Raw genomic sequence first — 22504 nt, 5'->3', positions numbered from 1 at the left:
GGGGATTAAGATGACAGAGGCCGCGCCGCGATCAAGGAACGGCCGTGAACGTGATTCCTACCAGGGTAGGTATACTTCTTGGGCAGGCAGCTACTCAACTCCTTCGAGATCGATCCTTCTCGAGGTAAACTGTATGCCGGGCGTGACGTACTTTCCTATCCTACCGTTGTCACTGTCCCCCCTGATCAAACCGACTCGGAAATTCCAACTTTGATTTATCCATCTATCGAGGGAGATCTACGAGATAAGAGGATAATACCCATGGGCGGGGTTGATCGAGGATGCGGTCGCGACCCGCTCAAATCTAGCTATTATTCTTAACGGGGTTTCACCTGGACCGAGGCTGGTGAAAGAAAATACGAACCTCTGTTTAAATTGGATTCGCCGGCTGTGCGGGACGTGGTGGCACAAAGGTATGCACCGGCAAAGAAGTCAGGACGAGCGTGGAACGAGCCGGGCCTGGCGTGTTCAGTTCTGGGCGAGGGAAACGCGATGCCGATGAAATTCGTGGATAGTGTGCTTAATTAGGACGCAGGTTCGCGCAATCGTAACAAGAATTCCAGGCTCGGTGTGTAGAGGTAGTAGTAGCAGGTATCGGCCGATAAGCCGACTCGTTGGATTGTCAGGGGTGTGGGAGGCGGGGTAAATCGAATGGAGAGGAAGAGGGAGAGCAGCTAGGGTGGAATAGCTGCCGGCAATTATAACGTTGTACAAGGCCCGAGCAGTAAATAATGGGTTTTGGGCTTGTCCGGTATTCAGCCAGAGCGTCAATCACCCTCAATCAGTTAGCGGGCTGGCTGCGACCTAAATCAGAGGGTGCGAGAGAGGGAGGCTGCCCTGGCGAACGAGAATACGGCCGAGAGGTCGAGATAAACGGAGAAGGACAGAGGGACGGACGAAGAGCTTGATATCGGACCCGGTGAGTGTCAGCCAATAATGTCGGAATGACAAAGAGGGAAAAGCGGCCAGAATGCAGCCACGGAGGACGATTGAAAGGACCGGTAGTGGTACGGTGCAACGAACTGAAAAACAGGTACAGTTCAATTTAACCGCAAGACGAGGAGAAGAATGATAATTGCATTATTCCTCTACAGTCTATTCTACGCGGTCCTCTATTTTATCTTCGTCCCGAACTATCGAACGTCGTCGCAGCGCGAATGACACGTCTACGGAAAATTACATTGGCCCGAGAGCTGCAGAGGTAGACGGGGGCCGGGCTAATGAATTATACGCATTGAAAATCCGACAATGGAAGGTCGAGCGGTTAATCGTGAGTTCGAAGCGGACTAATCAATTAGCGCGAGCCGGCCGTCGCGTCGCTCTCGTGAAACTCGACGTTCCATCGTCGCACCACTCTCTCTCCCTCCCTCCTCTTCCGTCTAATCTCTCCCGCAGCGAAATTGTATGAGCTACGAGGGGCTGATCGCATCTGGCAAACGGGGGCCCCGTTCGAATTGAACCTCCGTCGACCTCGTCGATCTATCGCGGCCGCGTTATCGTTACTCCGGCCCTCGAGTATTCAATTCGCGAGCATAGGAACCGACGCGACGCGCGACGCGCGGTATATACATACGTATGTACGACAATCGAGAAAGTTGTCGCTGCCTTCGGTTCCTGTCCTCGCTCTCACAATGCTCGTTATCGATCACGCAGTTTCTCCCCCTGCCCGCGAAAATGAAAGACGTCGTCGCTGGGAATATTCGGCGTCGCCCGCACCGAACAAACATCCACGTCGGTTCGTTATCAACTTGGAAACATTTAGAGGAATTTGTCGGTGACTCGACCGAGCAATTCCTCCGCGCAGACGACGAATGACGAATCGAAAGCACGAATAACGTTCGCGGAGAGAGTGAGAATATCGTATCGAACCAGTCGGATACAACACTTTGCGGTTCTCGCAATTTGCCAAGATCCTTGGACGCGCGCGCACGCGCACCTTCGCCCTCGAAAGATTCGATTCAAAGCGGAAACAAGGTGGATCGCGTTGCTACTCGTTTTTCTTTAAAGCTCCCGCTGGAGGCGAGCTGTTTATACCGTTCCCTTGTCCCTCTTGAGAATAGTTTCGCCTGGTAGATTGCCAGAAGTTCTTTCCGCGGGAGAGAGGAGCTTTGATACGTGCGATTCTTTCTCGGCATCGAGTCCTCCTCGTCGTCGACGCGATCAAAAAATCCCACACGAACGAACCTACTCTACCAGCTTTTACCGGACCTTTTGCTTCCTCTGTAACGCGACAAAGATCCGCCGGTGAATATATTTCAGCGGCTCTTCGGTCCTCGATTCCCGTTTAACTGTCGGCTCTTCCGTCTCGATTCGTCATAATAATTTAATCGCCGTCCGTGATAGTCGATTTCCGCGCTCCACGTGTGCGCCCGATGAAGATACATTAAAGCCGAATTATTCCGTGTGAAACAGTAGAATGTAAAAACGTTTGACGGACGACAGAGAGAGGGGGGGAGCTGGAGGTGGAGCTTTTAAAAGCTCTCTTTAATCCCGGAGTCTCGACTGACCCCGCTCCATCGATTTTCATCGACTTTTGCACGAGCCGCGTTTCCGTTCTTCTCCTAACAGCCTTCAGTCCATGCAGAAATCCAATTGCTCGGATACATCGGTCGTCGAAATAAATTCATTTTACCCTTTGATACACGCAAAAGCATTTTCTATTTATTTTCCTTGCACGGGCGTTTTTAATTACACGCCGGGAGTTGTTTTTTTTTTATTTACTCCAAATATTATTCGTACCGAATTCCATCCTTGATCGATGCGGACAAATTACCTGGAAAAGTACAACGCGATCGAACCTCTCTCCCTTGAAATTTCCACGAAAATACCGTCTGAAATTACAAGCCACGCCCTTTTACATTAATCATCCTTACAAACAACACTCCCTTCCCTTCTTCTCTAAGTAAAAAGGTCACATTTTCGTTCGTGCTATTCCGAAACGTCTGACTTTTTCCAAGATCTAATTTTCGGTAGAGGAATAAATTATGAATCCGTAGGTTTCTCCGCGCGAGGAAACCGAATTTACCACGGTAGAAATATCCCAGACGATGTGAAAGACCTTCTCTTTTCTAAAATTCCCCGGTTTATCTTCGGTATAGTTTGCAGCTAACGAGCGTTAAACGAACGAAAATTGACCAACGGCTACTCTACTTGAGCCAATTAACCGACGTCGTGTCGAAAAAATGAAGAAGCCCGTAGAGCGGAGAACTGTTTACCGTCCACCACGGACGGTGATGGTAGCGGTGCTGCGACGCGAATCACGGTATCAAAAAGAATCTCGTCCGAGGCATCGTTGTCCAATTTATCTCTTTTCAGCTGTAACCCTGGTATCCCGGCCGTTGGACGGCTGACTGATAGGAAGCACGATTTCGTTCCGGTTCCATTATCAATTCTCGTTACCGCGCGTGTTCTCCGGCTGCACCTGGTTCGATTTCATCTCAAAAATGCCCCGTTCTCTCTCTCTTTTCCTCCCTTCCTCCCTGTAGACTCCGTGTAAGAAGAAGCTGCATTTTTACATTTGCATGGAAATAAGCGAGGATCGCTAAATCTACGTGCCCCGAGCTACGTAAAGACTCGGTGTATATACGGTAATAGAGCGTGTTTCTTCCCCAACGAAATGCAATTACTTTTCCAAAGATTCTGATATCCGTTCTCTTACCGATGAAAAGATAAAACCGTGTATTTACGAGATAAATCCGTCGCGCGTGCTCGCGAGTTACGCACGCAAATTGTCGTAACTGGGAGGATTTATGTAACGCAGCGGAACCGGCGGAGCGTGAAGGCATTCGGCTGAGCATCGATCAACGTGGGAACGCGGCACGGTCAAACGTCTCTGTTATCAAGGGAGGTTTCCAGCCTCCCTTCGTCCCTATCTACCAGGGCAACCCCTTTAATCGAGCTCGAGGCAAACTCGAGAACTTTCCTAGTATTGTCGTTGCAACTCGTCTCTTTCCGCGAGTTTCCGCGAGTTTCCGCGAGAACGATCTCGAGCGGAGAATTTTTCTCGCGACTGGCGCACGCGAGGCGCTTGAAACGGGCCGCCTCTCGAGGATACATCGCGCGTAATACGATAATAGTGGACGTAAACTCTCGATGGCACACGTCGAGGAGGCGCATCCTCGAATTTAGCGCCTCTGTTATCGCGTTCCTCCCGAATTACGCCACGGCCCCTTTAATCGGGAGCGACGCGACGCGAGCTCCGCACCATCGTCCGCCGTGTCTTCGCCGCGTCCCGTCGCGTCGCGTCGTCCTCTTGCGTTAGCAAGGCAACGGAGGTACGCGCGCGACCGTTTGTTTCCAGATAGAAATCAGCTCGTTGAGCTCGTTAATCGTTCCTTTACGGGAGAACACCCTTTACCGGGGAGGAAAGTTTAAATTGCTGCCGGAGAGACATCGTTTCTCACCTCGCCGTACGCTGCACGCTTCTTAACTTCGTCGCAGGTACACGAAATTTCTTCAAACACTCGAGAAATGTTTTAAAAGAACTAGGAAATTTAACGGCGTAGGAAGGGAGAGAGAGCGGAACGGAGCGTGCGTGTGATTTTCATGCGTGGATTTGAAGCGGCGATCCTCGTCGACGATGAACGTGAAATTCTCACGAACGAGGGATACGTGATGAGCGTGGATGTAACTCTCGGAACACAATTTAAGTGGATTGGTCCGCGCAACCCTCCTCCGCCCGCATGTAAATAGGTTTTAATATACTAACACGTCGTAGTTGTATACCAACGCTCGGCTCCCGACGAGTAATTTCGAGCGTTTAACCTCCGAGAGGGTTTGAATCGTTGAAAGGGTTCCTGCCACGAGTAAAAGGGACGAGAGAGAGAGAGAGACGAAGGGAGCAGCGTGAAATTTAAAGTCGTCAGAAAACAACGGCCGTCACGACGTGGCGGCGCGGCGGCGCGCCGTTATTTGCGTTAATCAAACGCCTCTCGAGCCGCTATTAGCACGGCGTATCTAATCAGAGAAGAACGCCTGGAAAATTCAATTATGGATTCGAGCAGCATGCTTCTCTCGTCATCCTCCGCTAAAGTAGGACTTTTATTCAAAATTTTTGCCCGCCTACCGACTTGGTCGACACCGCCAGTTACCATTCGGTCGAAATGCTAATGAACATAAGGCAGTTTGTAGTAAATAAATAAAACGGCCGCGCACCGTAGCCGGAGAGACATAAAAAGGTGACCGCGGTTTGGTGAGCAAGAGGGGCGGGGATGGTCGTTTTTTAGGTGGCACCGTAGAAAACGGCCAAGGGGATGTTGAACGTATTCCATGAGAAATTACGAAAAATAATCCTGGAAAATTATCATGAGAATAGCCTCATGGCTGCACGCGAAGGTCTACCCGAACAACAATGCCGTCTGGTCCCATCTGCATAACAATGTTTAGCCGTGAAAACAAAGCTCCGTGACGTACCGGGCCAGAGGGTAGGAAAAAAGCGATATATCAACTAGACCGTGCTTTTCGACAGTCTCGTCGAATTCACGCTGCAACTCGTTCGTAATTGTTTCAACGTCTCTATCCCCCGAAAGGGACCAGTTTTGCCCTTTTCCGAGATGCTCGGACGTTCAGAGAGTGGCACAGGGGGGTGCGTGCTGCTCTCGTATGGCGTGCTCTCGAGCAGTAACCCTAAATATTAACACGGGCCCCATGCGGCCGAATAGCACGGTATTACCATCGCCATCCACCTCGGTCATTACCGTGGAAATATTGAATTTCGTTATCGACCTGATATTATCAGACTGACGTGCCTCTAAGGACAAGCATTATCGAACGAACCTACGCCAGTTCTCTGGAAACGATCAAGAAGCCCGGTGAACACGCTCGAAATCGAAACGATCTCGAAAGCCTGTACTTAGAGAACCGCGTTCTTTCCAGATGTATCGGGCGAATAAATTTTCTTCCATCGCGCACCGAAGCCCTCGGAGCTCGCAGAGTCGTTGAAAATTACATCGGATACGGAGTCTCGCGACGATAGCTGTAGGTATGGAACGCGAGACGATAAATATTGTAGTAACGGAAGAAGGAACGATTGTCTGATGAAATTTCGTCGTCGCGTGGGAAGAATCGCGCGCGCTCGCGAGCGCTCGCCTTCTTATCGACTCCGCCTCGTCAAAGCGCAATCCCATATTTGTCGAGGGTCGTCGTTTGTCGCGCCGAGAGCAGCTTCTCGAGGATTCAATTTATGAGCTTTTCTTCTCGGGGAGAGCCGGCGCGTTCACCAGGAAGGACGAAGAAGACGGTTTTTCGTTTAATGGAAAGGAGATATTTCGGAATTTCACAGAGAGACAGGGTAGAACAAACGGGTACTAGGAGAGCGAGGGAGCTGATGAAGGAACGAGAGGATGGCTCGAGGTATGGTTAGATCTGAATGGTACAGCACTGATATCTAGAACCGAGTACGCGCTGCATTCCGCGTGCGTGCACACGCACACACTTGCGCGTCAACGACTGCGCGTACTCTACCTCCCCTCCTCCCTTTCCCTCCTCTGAATACGTTCGCCGAACGGTGAAACTTTGCCGGTTGAATCAGGACCGAGTGGTCTTAATTACGCGCTTAAGAGTGAACGTGCGCGCTCCCCTCACCCTCGTTCCACGTATACTTTTGAGCCAATAACTTACGTGTTCGACGCATGATCACGTTGTCGTCGAGCAGCTCTGATGAACCTCCCGTATCCCCCTTTTGTTCGAACCGCGCATACGTAATAGGTTATTCGGGGTAGTTAGTAGTGGTCTCATTGTCGGTGAAACTCTTGAATTTTCGAAAGGTATATTTCTTCTTTTTAATACCTCACGACAGAACAGACTCGTGCATGTCCGAGGTGTAGCGACCAGCTACAGCGAAGAACATTTGGCGAGCAGACTACGACAATGTTCGACAATGCATGTCCGCGTAGAAATTTTCTCCGACGGCCTCAATAGCAAATTGCCGCATCATAAACCAAGGGTTTCCGAAAGGCCCGCGGTACGAGGCCCGGACCGGCAGGTCACGAGTACCTGACCTGGAGGAAACTCAGCTGTGTCGCCAAATGACGTCACGGGAGAAACCTTCCACGCCAAGTCGCACTGCGGTCCCCGAAAAAGTGCGCCAAGGGGCGACTCGGAAAGAAATTACCTGATTGGTTAACACCGATGCGACGGGTTAACCAATCAGGGATGATTAACACGTAGCCGAAAGGCAGTAGGAAAAAAGCGGACCTCCAAAGCCGTCAGCCAACGTTTAATAAAAGATCTCACTACTACCGTGTGGGTACGTAGCGTAACCCTAGTCGCGCCTTATTATTCGTAACTACATTACTTCAAAGGAAATAAAAGAAAGGGAGAGAAGAACGAAGGGGTAGAAACGAAGAGAGCACACGGCCGGCAGTAGTACGTCACGATAGCGTCAGTCGCAACTACGTGTTCCGTTCCGATATGTCTGACTGCATGTCGTTATTTCTACTGAAATCCGTCGCGCCGCGGCCGTGGACAGGACTACGCGGACCTACACACGTACACGTACACGCGGACCCGCCCGGAAATATTCACCGAAACCAACTTCCATTTCGACGAGACTCATTGTCGCCAACAGCACGGACGTGAAAACAAATAGCAATCGTTGGAATACGAGTTATCGTATACAAGCGTTCCCTCGTCATTCCTGTCTCGGCGAAATGCTCTTTTCGCCTCTGGTACCGGTGCCCTCTCAAATTCGACGCGGACGCAATAACAAAAATGGACGAGATTCCTTTGAACTGCGAATTCATCGACGTCCGGCTCTTCTCCTTTTCGCGTGGAAATACTGTTCCTTCCTTGCCTCGGTTTACCTTCAATTAAAACAAATGCTACACGTTTCAATCGAAGTGCGCTTAAAACGTAGAAAAGAAGGAAAAAGGGGAGGAAAAATACGACGTGGTTGTATATTTTCCTGTGTACACGGGGGAAAAAAATGTTCAGTGTACTCGCGGTGCGTTGCGCGTGGGTAGAAATTGGCCAAAAGTGGACGAGATCATGCTGAAGTGACCGAGTTCCCGTGATTTTACTTCGCGGTCCCCCGGAACAGCGAGCATTTCGCTGCGACGATAGTGACACGACCGCGTGACAAGTGTGTGGTGTACATACCTATATCCCGTTGTTATTTACCCTTTGCCCGCGGAACGTTTATCATTTTTTACGCCGCGGAGTTTGAGGATAAAAAATGAAAGCGCGATGCCAAACGCGGGGGAAAGGAACGCATGTGCCGCGCGGCTAACGAACTGGAAATTACATTTTTAATCGTCTGCCTCTAATAATTTTTCCATTCTTTAACGGACCGTAAAGGGTTTACCTTTTATTCCTATCTGTTTCGCCTGTTTTCGTTTCCCTCGAGTCTCTCTCTCTCTCTCTCTCTCCCTATTTGTCCCCCTTTCTCATTTTCAAAAGAAGATATCCTTGTGGCTGTTGCACGTCCGCGGCGCAAGACGCAGCAGGTACGGTGAATAGAAAAATGTTGGTCGTAAAATGAAAAGGAAGGAATGGAATAAAGAGGGAGAGCAGCACGGGAAAGAAGAAACGTCCTGAGACGGTTGAGAGTAAATGTATAAATTTGTAAGACGTCCGAGGGGAGTAAAAAGAAGGTTGGGTAAAACAACTGGCAACGAAAGCGTCACGAAATTAGCGTGACAATAAACAAATGGATATACAATATCCTTGAAGGAAACGTGAGCAAAGTAAATGGTGGATGGTCTCCATTTATTCCGCTGCTATTTATCCTTTGCCCGGAGGACATGCGTCATTTTTACGAGGAGAACGCAGGCAAAAAGGAGGGGAGGGAGGTTAAAGCTTGCGGTTGGAAAAGCAACGTAAATGGGGCAAAATAGCGAAAAAGGAACCGCACGGTGCCCCTTGTAATTACGCAGCGGCGCATGGAAAATGGATCGTGGTCCCCGTGACTTGCCCACCGACTCGAACGGTTCTTCTAATCGACAACGAGAGAACTTTTTCTTCGATGTCTTCCCTCCGAACTTTTCCTTCGTCTTCTAAACTTGGGCGCTCTCTCTCTCTCTCTCTCTCTCTCTCTCTCGAATAACCTCGGAAAATAGAGAAAGGCAAAATAAGGAGAAGCAGTTTTCATTCGAAGACGAAGAGACGGAAGGACCGTGATCGTTAACAGGCCGATTGATAATTTCATTACCGATCGTTCGTTCTAGTTAGGTGGGTTACCCAGCGGGTGGGTAGCTGGGAAAGTCGTGAAAGTTAATTAAGAAGGGAAACCTCGGAAGAACGGGTTGTAAGGTGGACGCGGAACCAAGAGCCGTATATTCATACCGGTGCTATTTACCCTTTGCCCAGAGGGCGTGTATCATTTTTACGAGACGAGGGCCGAGCAGAAGGGACGTGGGTAACGGTGTAAAAGAAGAAGAGAAAGAAGGAGCAGGATAAGTGGGACGCGGGGATCGAGAGGAGTCGAAGGAGAAGGTCGCGAAGGTGGTGGAGCGAGAATGGGGCGAAATATTGGAAAACGGGCTGCGCGGCGAGATAAAACGTTTCATAAAACAGACATCGATTCCGTATTACTCGGTAGCGCGTCGACGTGAATCGAGCAGTCTGCCGCGCCACGCCGCGGAAGAGCTTCTCGCCGAGTGGCTGAAAAATCGCTACTCTTTCCTCTCTCTTACGAACCGGAGAAAAAGATACGCGTTTCCTTATTGCGTCTAAAGAGTGTTCCTTCCACCCTCTTATTTCACCTATTTCTCGCCTTTTTTTTTCCATCCCTCTGTCTATCGGCACGGACCAGGCCCTGGAGAGAAACCCACCGGAGGGAAGAATGAAGTAGACGAGGCCTGTGTGAAATTTTTCAAAGCGATACACCTACTCGGACAATAGAACGTGGAAAGGTTTACCGATACGCCAGGTGGAATGACGTTCGACAAAAAGCATGCTCGCTGTTCTACGAAAATATCGCGCGAAACCGAATATTGTTTCACGTAACATCGATCAGCAGCAACGCTAAGACACCGCGCGTGATTCTGCAAATATTTGTCCAGCCGTTATGTTCGATCGATCGGCGAAATCGCAGCGTTCGACGAAGAAAGTTCGGAGGATTTCAATTGCTGTCGACAATTAACGAAGCTGGTTAGATTGAATTCCGGGGATTGAACGTGGATGTTTTGTAATTCCGAGCTTTCTTCGATGAAAGCGGCTTTGCTCGGCAAACTTCCCTCTTGCGCGGCCAACTTTTCCGTGCCTCGCGATTCGTTCGTCGGAATAAACACCGTTTCCGATTGTTCCTGCGGGAAACTTGGAAACCGAAATCGAAAATCATCCACGGAGAATTGCTTCTACGGCGAGGCTGCCCTGCCGGATTGGCCGGACTTTCCGTAATTTTATGGACCGGCAAGATGGCACCGTCGTAAATACGAGGAATCGCGAGGCCCCCGTAATTACGGCCATGGTGCATTACGCGGTACCGGCTTATGCTACATAATTATGGCGCATTAAACCTTCGTTCCATAACAGTATTTCACTTGACATTTTTTTTTCCTCTCCTCCCCTCTGTTCTCGTTTTATCGCCCACCATGGCACGGCCACCGATCAAGACGTTTTTAACTGGCTGTATATACTACGCTGTACGTTAACGAATATCGCAGAAGATGTTCAGAGGGGTTTCACTCTATGCGAAAAGGTTGGAAAATTTTTATCGAAAATTTCGAGGAAGAAGCGTTACCGTTGAAATGAACTCAACGAAATCGCTGGACTTTCGAAAGTAATCGACGCGGTGCAACGAACTCCCGTGATTAACGGACATTTATGAAGTTTTATCCTGAAAAAAGGAACAGGAGCGCGTTCTCGTTTTATTATAATCGTATCGTTCCCTTTTGTGTGTTTCTCCCGAGCAACGTTTAATAATGTATTTACTGCATTGATAATGAATCGCGCTCGACGTGAGCGGATAAAACGTGAATGAAAGGAGATTTTGAAAGTAACCGAAAGGACGACGTGACCGTAACCGCGTATTTTACAAATTACGATGTCGCGATTATTTCATACATCAATCACCCACCGGTGGGGAAATTTTCGGCGGGCGAAGGGAGAAGTAGAGAGAGTAATTGAGACGGTGTAGGTACATGCCTCGGAGAAAACGACAAGAAGAACGATGGAAACACGCGGAAATTTTCGCCATATTTTAATCCGTTTTTTTCCAGCCAAGCTAGGTTCATCAATCTCCACCATTTCACCAACCTTATATACCATCGTCTTTCATCCCCGTCATCATTTATTTCGCGATCCGCTTCCGTCTTGTATGCACGACTGTCACCGAGCAACGGTCTCTCCGGCGGAAAAAAATTTTCCGGTGTCAACGAGTACATTAACGATGGTTTTATCGCTCGACCCTCCTCCCCTGTCGTCGCATAATGTACGAAGGAGAAATGAAATTAGTCTACGAAGCTTCCGCGGTGAAGAAATTTCGTTCGAGATATCAACGTTATTCGAAAGTCGAGGATTTAGACGACAGTTGGACTTGGAACACGCGACGAAATCCCGGCTAAGTGGTAAAAACAGTTTGTTACGGACTGGAGAAGGTCCTTAGCAGGCGTGACGCGCGAGAGTGTGGGGAGGTTAAGACTTTGATCGGGGATAATGTCAACACTATGCCTGGTGCAAGTCGTTCAGATGACACTCGTTGCTCGAGGTGGTAGTGCAACAGAAAGGTGCGTTGTTTTCACGTCGCGTACTAGCCACGCCGTCGTAACTCGTAATTGTTTCCCCGACAATGGCTCCCGGCACTCCTAAGGTAACGTTACGCTTTGTTGTTTTACCGAACGTAATCGATACCGCGTGAGCGGAAGCATTTTTCTAGGACTCGGTAGTCTAATCGATAGTCTAGTCCAGTGTGTTAAGCTTCTAAGAAGACGTAATTAAGTAGCCTCTATCGTTAAGTGAATAATCGCGATTGTAAGAACGTATTGGGAATGTAAAATTTCACCGTGGATACACGACAATCTCTGTGAGACGCAGAGGAGAGCTGTTTGATCGGAAACGAGAGGTATCCGAACGCGTCGAAAATATCGGATAATGCGGAGAGCGGTGTAATTGCGTTATCTCTGACCGGCCGCGCGTTCGACTCTCGCTCGACGATAATTATTCCAGCGATTTGAAATAATTCTATTCTGTAGTAGGCGAGCAATAATGGCCGCGGCCGGCCTCGCCCCGATGAATCGTAATGGAAGAGACTTTTTCGACCGGTTCTCCTCGTCCTTTTCCACTCTACCTCCGGCTCGTTCTCTGTCCTCTCGGTCCACTTTGCCTCTCTCTGTGTGTGCTCCGTTACAATGAAACCTCTACGCTCCACTCGAATTTCATTGGCCGGAAATTGCGATCGTTTCCTACATACATATCGAATACCGCAAGCCGTTCCGCGAATTCTTGCCATTCCACGGCCAAGTCGAACGTCCCGGCGAAGAAAAAACGAGGGACGGGGGAAGAGGACAAAGACAAAGCGGGGAAAGCAAGAAGTTTCCCCGATTCCGCGCGGAAAGTCCCTGAGAATGCGAACAATGGTATCGAGTATCTCTTTTTGTTCTCCTCGACACTACCGACTGGCTTTCCATCAAACGCGCCTCCATCCGAGTTCCTTGCTCGATTATAGGCTAAAGTTTCACCCACCCTCTCTCTCTCTCTCTCTCTCTTCATTTTTATTAGCTGCATACCTCTAGATTAAATATGAATTAATCTCGTACAATGGGAACAGCGTTCTGCCGGCGACTCGCGGCATGATTTATTTCAGCGTTTCAATTCCGCGGCGTTCTCGATAATTATTATTACGCTTTCGATAAGCTAGATTTATCGCCTGAAAGTCTGTTTTCGGGGATTGCGAAGTGATTCAGCCTGGATTTTTCACAGGCTTTGCCCGGGCGACGTACACAATGGGGAAGGACGACGCACAGAAATATTCGAATTTGAAGTTAAACCAATGAAATTGCAAGTATTGAAATTTTGAACTCGGGCGATGCTATTAAAGTAAGCACCGTTCAAATTCGTGAAATTTATCCCGCAGCAAATACAACTCATTGTACGAATTAAAAATTTGAAGTTAGCAACGCCTAAGCAATTTTACGCCCATCCTATTCTCGTCACGGATTCTTTCTGTCACTGTGTTACGCTAACCGTTACGGAATTTCGATAAATCCCATTGTCGTTTATCCGACCTGGCAACGCACGGTGCGCTTCCATTGTTCGAAGCGACGCGACGGGACGCGACGGTGTGATTACGTCGCGAGCCAACGATAAACAAACATCGTTGTACCGGTTATTGACCTCCAGGGATATTTTTTTTCACGTGTTACAGGATCGATGCCCGCGAGAAGCCGGTGACGAAAGCGCAGCACTCCTCGGATTCAGGCGTGTTCGGCCCGCGAGCGTATTTCCGGACTGCGTTCCCAAGCCCGGCGGAGCTCGTGATCGAGGACATCAAGAGGCACGACGCGGCTACCTACAGGTGCAGAGTCGACTTCCGGAAGGGGCAGACTCGCAGTTTCCGCTACAATCTCACCGTCATTGGTAAGTCGAATATTCTTTTCTTTTTTATAAGTGGCACGCGCTTTGAAAGTTTGGCCGGCGCTCTTTCTCCCTGAAGTGAAAGCGGCACCACGACGACGAGCCGCGAAACAGTTTAATCAAGATCAAAGCGAGGCTCTCGCGAGGCCGTGAAAGGCTTAATGTGTCTGTGTCAAACAAATTTAGCGGCTCGTTGAAAAGGGCTCTCGAACGACGTATTTTAGCCTCTTCTTCCGAAGCCTGAGACGAAAAGGCAACTCGTCGAGGGAGAGAACGAGGGAGAAAGGGTGTGTTTCTTCGCGAGGAGGAATAGTTGTCTGTACTTATGTACATATACTTATACACAGAGGGTAGCAGAAGGTAGAAAGTCGATCAGGAATCGAGCAGAAGATTGTGCAGCTAACGCGTTAACGTCGTTCTTCTTCTTCTTCTTCTCGAGGCATTCTCGCATTTCCATGATACGCGGGCAAACATACGCTCTCCGATGGTAGACCCGCGCGTCGCACTCGACGCCGAGCGAAAAGTGCAGTTCTCAGCGAGCTCTAAGTCTGATCAAACAAATGGCGACTGTTGAAAAATGCATGAGCCAATCGAAGACGCGCAACTCTTGCTCGGAACGCGCGATGGTCCTACCTCAGCCCACGTGGGGATCTTCTTCCTACCGTTGGCAATCTCTGCTGTTTACGCTTTTTCGTTTAATCCTGGAAACGTGATCGCGAGTTAAAGACTGTCAGGAGTCCTTGAAACCTTCCCGAGATACCGAAACTACTACTCCTTCGTGCCTCGCTATTTCACGATGTTCTTTCGTAAAATCGGGAGAAATCGATGGAATTATTCGCGGTCGGGAATTTACAATAGCGGTGATCCGGGGAGGAATAAAGTGGTATAAAAGCGAGGAAAGTATTTTTGGATAAATTGGCAAACATTTAGGAAAGGAGATGATTCTGGAAATAAATTCTGTACACAGAGTGGACGCGTTTGAGGAAGGAAGGGGGGAGGAATGCGGTTGATCATAAAGTCCACGAGGTACGAAGGTATAAGTTTCATGGGTGGCTCTTCAAAGCAGTCGCGAACGGGAGTACGTTCGAATCTCGGGATATACCGTATAGCTCGCGGCACGAATATAACCTGGAAAATCCTGGCCCCGATCCTTCGATACCGGAATCCATCTTTCGCGGCAATCCCGTACCTCCTTCCGTTCCTAACCCATCGGTTGAAGGTTAGAAAGCAAGTCGAAAAGAAGAAGGAAGGGATAACGATGGAAATGGGAGCGAGGCGGTTCGGTGGGGCGGGAAAAGGCAAGCAGGGAGTGAGAACGGCATAAATGTCGCAGTGCAGATTCCAGCAAGAGCTCTGGGCTAACGTGGAATTGCTCGATCTTTATCTGCCTCTTCGCTTCGCGACTCTCCTCGTGTTCGTCTGCGATTTAAAAACGTTTCGAGGTAATAAGTCCGCGAGTTCTGGGTTGGTTGAACGTTAAAGGAAGCAGCGAATGGCCCCGGTCAGGTGAAGGATACAGTGGAATCTGAGGAAGCGGTTGGTGAGGTCCTAGGAAAATTTTGCAAACGGTTCAGGTAAACGCGGCAGAGGTGGACGGCAAAGCTGGTTGCACGCGATATTCCAAAAAAGAGTCACGAAAGAAATTGGCCCGGCTGGAAAACCGAGCGAGGTATTTTCATCAGAGGAGATTGGTTCCCAAGAGTTCCTAGATTGCGTCCGTCCACTGGATTTTCCCTCGTAACCGGGCGTCCTTCCGCTGCTCCTGCCCACCTTTTATATCGGTCATTTCCCTTTCTTTCATATCCTGCTCGCCCCCATCGCCGTTGATACTCGCTGCCGATACGCGCGTATCCTTCTGCCTCCCTTCTTCTCGTCCGACCGCTCCACACCAAAGAGAGAGGAGGAAACTTGGTTGCCGGACTAGATCGAATTTCCCTTCTGGCCCGCGGCGTCCTTTTCAAGGAGCCGGGTCTTCGGGTTCGATCGAACGGTAGAACGCGTCGATAGGCTGAAAATCCGGGTGGCCAGACCTACGGGCGGCCGTTCGTTTCGCTAACAAACGGAGGTGAAGAAAAAGAATGGCGCAGAGGTTTAACGATAGCGATATTAGTTTTCCCCATTGGCGTGTGGGGCGCGTGCCCTTTTACGTGTAATACGTTCACGCATTCTGAAACATTCGTTGAAAGTTGTGAAAAGCCAGGGGAAGAAAAAGAATGGCGCAGAGGTTTAACGATAGCGATATTAGTTTTCCCCATTGGCGTGTGGGGTGCGTGCCCTTTTACGTGTAATACGTTCACGCATTCTGAAACATTCGTTGAAAGTTGTGAAAAGCCAGGGACACGGCGTACGACCAAAGCCAGTTTATGGTAATTTACGTACAAAGACGAGGACAGCATGGTAATTCGCTGGCAGCCGGAACCGTGCGCTCTTTTTAAACGTGGCATACAGAAAGGCTAGAAAAAAAAAAAACAATAAAGAAAGAAGTGGAGCCACTCGAGGTGTAACTTGATCCAGAAATTGGTTCGCAACGCTTTAAACTGGTAATGAAAATACAGGTGGAAGTGACTCGCGTTACGCGCAATTTGCCATTAAACTGGACGCATAAATTCGTTTCTCATGAACCGAGCAAAAAACTGTTTGCATCGTGGAAGGCTGAAAGCGCAGGCTGTTTCGCCGCGGAGCCCCAGTGTTCCAGTGGACTGCGAGCAGAAAGAGCGTGCATCTTTTAAGAGACACTTGGCGGCGATACGTTTGAACCACTCCTCCTCTCCGTGGCTTCGTGCCTTGCCAGCCTGGAAAACGGCCACGAGCAAATGAAATGAACGCGTAAACCGTGTCGTCGTTGAGCAACTTGACGATTACCGAAGCGCAAATGTCATCGATCGATCGGAACGGAGAGAGTTGGGAAAAGGGTTGAGAGCGAGGGTGAATCGCGCAAGGGGAGAACGATCAATCTTGACGGAGGAAAAAAAACAATCGATCGAGCGCGCGCGTATTCTTGCGGTGAAAACGCGTGGAACGCAGAATCGAGCGTCACGTGTACCGGAAGGTTCTCGTGGAACGCGTCGACGAGCGGGTGTTTTTGCACGAAAGGGTGTTTGTGGTATTAGCGGTGGCGGCGGCGGTGAGGCCGGTGGCGCGTCGCTGGTGACAGAAGCTAGGGGGAAAGAAGAAGAGAGAAGGCGAACAAAACCGGAGGCTGTCGTGGGAAAGGTGGAGCCGTGGATCTCTGTGAGATCTGCTCTCCCAGCGGTGGCGCGCGCGCGCGCGTACTCGCAGGGGTGGAGATGGAAAATTGTAAAAGATGGAAGCGAAGCCTGCTGCTGAAGTGGTAGGAAGGAAGAATAGAGATCTGCCCTCGTTAAGGAAATAATCCGCGGCTTAATTAAATACAGCGCAATTAGTTCTGCTTCTATAGCTGGATGTTGGTTGTGCGCGCACGCGCGCCACGACCTACGCTCACGAGGTACAGGGTGTCTCGAGCGACTACCGCGGAATTCCACTCGAAGAAAGGGGACGGATGTAAAAGGGAAAGCCCCTTGGCGCTTACAAAAGCCTCGATACGTGAAAGAAACATCCTCCTTTCTCCTTTTCGAAAGCGTTACCCATATGGAAAACTCTTCCATTCTCCCGTGAGTCAGTCCCTCGTATGCTGCACGGGTTGGTAGAAATATTTTGAAACGACCTGTATACGCGAACGTATCGTCGTGTCTGTCTGTGCGAGGGTGCAGAGGAGAGTTGTAGGACTTGGCTTCCACCGCTCTCCTTTCGAGTCAACCACGACGAGTCTGTTGCCTCCGCGCCGCGAGAATCCCAGTCTCTCCTCCACCTTTGTCAGAGGGAGAGAAAAGAAGAGGGATCGAGCAGATTAGACGGTCGAATTAGAATTTCAAAAATCCACGCGGAACTTCCGACGTTAACTCGAGTCAGAGTCGGTCGAGGAACGAGAAAGAGAAGGAGAACTGTGCATAGAAATGGACCGGGCTGGACAAACCCCGTCGTTAATTTTCCCTTAATTAACCTCCCTCTTTCTCCTCCCTGTCTTTCCCTTTCGCCCTTCCTCTTCGCTTTCTTCTCCTTTCTTTGCTCCACCGTTTCGCTACTCTCTGCTCCCCCTCGTTTTATTTCTTCCGACTATATTTCACCGCACCATCTTCCGGTTGCATTAGCGTTCCCTCTGCAAAATCTCCGTCCGCGTTGGCCCCGCGGAAAATAGCCGCCGACGCTTTCCGATATTTCTACCTAATTTACGCGATTAATCGAGTTTCGCCCGTGAAACTGACCGTGTCGCGTAATTTCCTCAAGTCGAAGGCTGTCGAAGGAAGAAAATTGCGAGAGGAGGGAAAATTTGCGAAAGCAGTTGGTTAGAAAGTGAAGAGAGGGAAGGGAGGCGCGCGAGTCGATATCGAGAAAGGTTTCGAAATTGAAAAGGCGCGGGGCACTCTGGATCAGTTTTGTCTCGTTAAATAACTCTTCTTTATTCCAACAAGCAGCAATTTCACTTGAAAAGCGTTCAGCAGCAATTTTTTCTGGGCTTTTACTCCTGCGCACACGCTTCTCTGCACACACGTACTAGAATGAGAGTTTGTCCCGGGGTCGGCAACCCTTTTCCCAGCGCGGTGCAGGTGCAGGGTTATGTTCTACGCGCCGACTAATGGGTAAAAACAGTAAGCGAGGAGCGTGGATGAAAGAAAGAAGAATAGAACACGTGGAGGATCGTGAGAGAGAAAGAGAGGGAAGGAACGTTGGCTGCGCGCTATTGGCCACCGGATAGCTGTACATAATCGAGCCTCTCTCTGTGGCAAGGATAATTAACCCCCGCATTTGTCCGCTCACTGCGCGCTGTCCTCTTGCGAACCGTATAAATTGAATCGCGAGAACTTCTCCTCTCTGCCATTCCCTTCGCTTTCCTCCACGCTTTCGATAATCCGGCAGCTCTCGGTTCCGTGGCGTTGCTAATGCTCCACTGGCGAGGCCACTCGCAAATCGAATTAAACCGATGATTATACGCGCGTTCGCTTTCTTTCTCGCAAGCGAACGAGCATTCGAACAGAAGAAGAAACGAAGAAAAAGCCCCTCTCGCTCGAATGGAAAAGAACCAAAAACACAGAGAGAGAGAGAGAGAGAGAGAGAGGAAGAAAGAGTAAGTCTACGATCACAAAAGGCTGCTGGAAGCCCAAGAGCGATCGAAATTTCGAAATTTCCATCCGTGGAAAATAGCCCCGACGCGGCGGAATGAAAATGCGACAAGATGGGCGAGCTCGCGCGGAATGCGACAAGGGTAAAAGGTGTGAACGCTCTCGGCGGAGGGACGGTAAGGGAGCGTAGGGTTAAAAAGGGGCTGGCAAGAGGGATCCGAGATCGGAAAAACGGTCCGCGAACTCGCATGAATTTATGACCGACATAAATCCGGGACTCTCGCGTACCACGATTTTCGGAGGCCTCTGCTACCTCCCTCCTGCCCTCCCTTCTCTCCGGCTCCCACGGCGAAATTGGAAAGATGCTCCTGGCGCGACAGTATCCTCGGCAAATACCTCTGAAATATAGACCGTCTAGCGTCACCGCGAACAGAAATTCGAAATCGTTCACCTATGAGAAATTTACTCGATACCTATATTACGATGCGTGTTTGTTCAAATTTTACACTATACATGTATATATACATATATTTAAACCAACGGCGATTCTTTCTCGCACGGATTAAGATCTCTCCTCGATTCGTATCAGTCTGCCCGAATACCTCTAATTTACTCGCCGTGGAACGGCGTTTACGCGCCTCGCCACCGCGTCGAACGAGATTACAGGGAAATCCGCGCAACACCGTGAATTTTTTATTGCTCGCCGGCTAATCTACGAGGCGGGACAGAATGCGGGAAATTTTCAGACGGTTCCGACTCTAATAAGCTCTCTCGCTCGCCCTCCGTGGCTCGGTAAAACGTGACCAGGCGAGAAGGAAAATAGAGAAAGAAGAGGGGTCGGGGAAGATCGACGATCGCGTTCGCTGGAATAACTGCAGCGTGCAATAAAGGAAAAGACATCTTAAATCCTAGAAAATATACTCTCTCCGCGCTATCTCGGGTAAAAAGATTAAAGCCGGGAGAAAAGCGGTGCGTGAGCGCGGCAAGAACCACGGAAAATTACAAACTGTTTTACGATCTCGCCGTTCCCTCGAGGGCTGGAACGTTGAGCGGAGAACGCTCAGGGAAAATAGGATTAACTCGACGCGCGTAATTATCCGATTTCAATGTACAATCGAACATGCAGACACGTTCGCTCACGTGTATCTACGGGGATAAACTGAAATATTCGTCAGTCCAGCGGCCAATCCAAGTCGTTTGCCTCCGCGAAAACCCCTAAGCTTCTTAAGCTCGGAGCTTCCTTTGAAAAGTCTGCCCCGTTTAAGAGTGCCGTTTCGTAATTGCTTTTACCAAAGGTGATCTCGATGTTCCTTTAACTTGTGGCGGATACGTCAAACAAGCCCTTACCGATCCTTGTTCTACTCTTCCACGCGAACTTGCCCTTTCCCAACTCCTTCCGTTCTTTTGTCCCTCCCCGGGTTAAGACTCGCCTTCGTCCTCGAGTAGCCTAAGAAGCGCACATGTGGCATCCAGGTTTGCACAGTCCTACCGATATAAAAACCTCAGTTCAGTTTTTCTTCTACCAACCGTCGAGACGTACCGCTGCCGCAGGGACAATTAACTAATAGAAATTGAGGTGAAAATAGTGCAACGGCGTTCCTCACCCACCTCAAACTTTACGAGCGAAACTTTTCCAACACACGTTCTCGAAATATAATTGGAAAAAGGAACGACAAAGGAACGGGAAGAGAAGGATCGACATATTTGGGGGGTAGGTTTACAAGAATGCAGAGCCAGCACGATTTGCCGGAGCATTCGCGGAAGGGACTGGGTTCTAAGCCGACGCTTAATTCGCACTCCTCGCGATCTTGGTTTCAGCTTCCTGAACTATGTGTGTGCTGACAACAGGCTCGCGGGCCAACAGAGCGTACGAACGAACGAGCGTTGTCACCCGCGGCGTGATAAACTGCCGGCCGCTAACTACGCGAATTATTCCAAGTAGACGACGACGACGACGACGTTCTAGTTCCTGAAGAACTTTCCCTCGCAGATCTCTCCGAGCCTGAGCTCGCTGGATGCGAATGGCAAGAAGGGAACGGGCATTCCTCGTACAGCTCGCGTGTTCACCCTAGAAACACCGATGGCTCACGTTTCGAAAAGCTCTTTACTTCTCTCCTTTCCAAAGGCTGCTTCAAACATCTGGAAGAGTGTAACAGAGAGGTGGGAGGGAAGAAGATTAGTACGTTTGATACTTTTTTTCTTGGGAATTGATTCGCTCGGTGAATGAAAATAGCAGTGGAGTGCGCTCTCGAAGCGTATCGGGAATTGAAATTCATTATTCGATTTGGTAGTAAGAAGAGAGAAACGCTAAAGGTTCTCCTATAGAAGGGCGAGAGTGTAATTACGTGAGTCGAACGGAGGGGGAGAAAAATCCCTGTTAATTCGTAGAAGCGGGCGAGTCGGCATAATTTAGATAACAAGTAAAAATTTGAATTCAGCTTGGAACGCGGAAGTTCGTTAACCAACCGAATTGAATAGATGGGAGCCTGGTTAATTGCTTCTCGATCCTAATTTGTACCTGCTCTCTTTTGTTTTCCCCAAGCCTGCTTAAGCTCTGCTTTACCGATTCTCGCGGGAAAAAGATCAGGATTACCTTGTACTGTTCGCTTGAATATCTTTGTGCTCGGATATCGAATTGTATACATACATATACTTTAGGAAGGAGAACACTCTCCGGTGCGTGAAGTGACGTGCAATGGAAAGAAGGGGGGGAGAGAGACGACGAATAAACGGAATCGACGTTCGGCGCATCGGTTGCTTGAAGCGTACATGGGTAGCCAAAAACGACCGGTAATCACGTTAGTTCCCTGTGAGAAGACCCGTGAGACTCCGAACGAGTATCGCCACCTGTTTGGCCGTACTTGCAGCCGCTCCCCTGCGTGTAACCGGTGCCACAACCAGTTCCGCTCTCGAATACGAATGTAATTAGTGGGAAATTGAACGAGGGGTAGACGGACCCCTCTGCGTGGTTAAATGAATGTCTCGAAGATTAACGGCCGTCGTTGATCGTTTCCCGAATCGATCGTGTGATTTCTTCATATATCCTCGACAACCCTTTTCGGGACGATGGGAAAAATGTCGGAGGGGCGAAGGAAGGAACGATCGAAGTGTTAAACGGGCCGTTCTAATTACCGGCCAATTGAAGGTTTGCTCGAGGATCTCGTAGGAAGGAAAATGGATGGGTTACGCGAGGAGGCGGTGTTGGAAAGATCGATACGTCGAACGGTGGCGCGCACCAATGCCAGATAGAATGCAGATTGTATCGAAGCAAGGTCTAGCCGCAGCTCATGATTCGATAATGCGGAATCGGCGATTCGTTGCGTAGAGAAAGGTGTTCCGGAAGGTAGGCGACCGCGGCGTGCCGCGTACTAGGCGGTGTGTACTAGGATTTCGTACGTGTGCTGGCTTGTGAATATGTGCTGCGTCGTCGTAGCGTAATGTTTCGCAAATATTGACGTAGAAATCGGCTCTTCCACGTTCCACCCCGTTCTGGCCTCGTTTCAGCCCCTCCTACGCGGCGATCTGGCTGCAGACGCCTAAATTGGCTCGGTACATCCGACGAACGTGGAGCGAGTACATAACTCAATAAGTACACAAAATTTTCCTCACCGTACTACTGCCGACGAATATTTCACCGAGAATACCGTCTACGAGACATCCAGCCCTGTCTCCGTTCCCCCTCTAGCCTCCGCTCCAAACTCTTCCGCCCTGTCCGTGCTCGAGCTTCGAACGGATGTTCGCGTTACCAATAATCGGGGACCCTTTCGATCGCCTATCGTTTCTCTACCAAGTATCGACTCGATCGCAGAGACAACTTGGAGTCTGTAAATTAAAGATCGGCTATTAGGTAGATC

At 49.6% G+C, this 22504-nt stretch overlaps 1 protein-coding gene across 1 annotated transcript in view; it reads left to right on the top strand.

The window, feature by feature from the left end:
* The first annotated feature begins 11595 nt into the window (after positions 1-11595).
* The window catches only part of LOC108571154 (nephrin-like), a 72478-nt gene continuing 61569 nt past the window's right edge, over positions 11596-22504 (top strand). Inside the window, exons 1-2 of the mRNA XM_017933133.1 lie at positions 11596-11666; positions 13304-13515. Of these exons, the coding sequence (XP_017788622.1) occupies positions 11596-11666; positions 13304-13515 (283 nt within the window). The remainder of the gene's footprint in view (positions 11667-13303; positions 13516-22504) is intronic.

The sequence above is a fragment of the Habropoda laboriosa genome, unplaced genomic scaffold, assembly GCF_001263275.1.
Source record: "Habropoda laboriosa isolate 0110345459 unplaced genomic scaffold, ASM126327v1 scaffold119, whole genome shotgun sequence".
In the NCBI taxonomy this organism is placed as follows: Eukaryota; Metazoa; Arthropoda; class Insecta; order Hymenoptera; family Apidae; genus Habropoda; species Habropoda laboriosa.
Note: the sequence above shows the minus strand (reverse complement) of the source record. Positions and strands in the feature narration are given on the sequence as shown.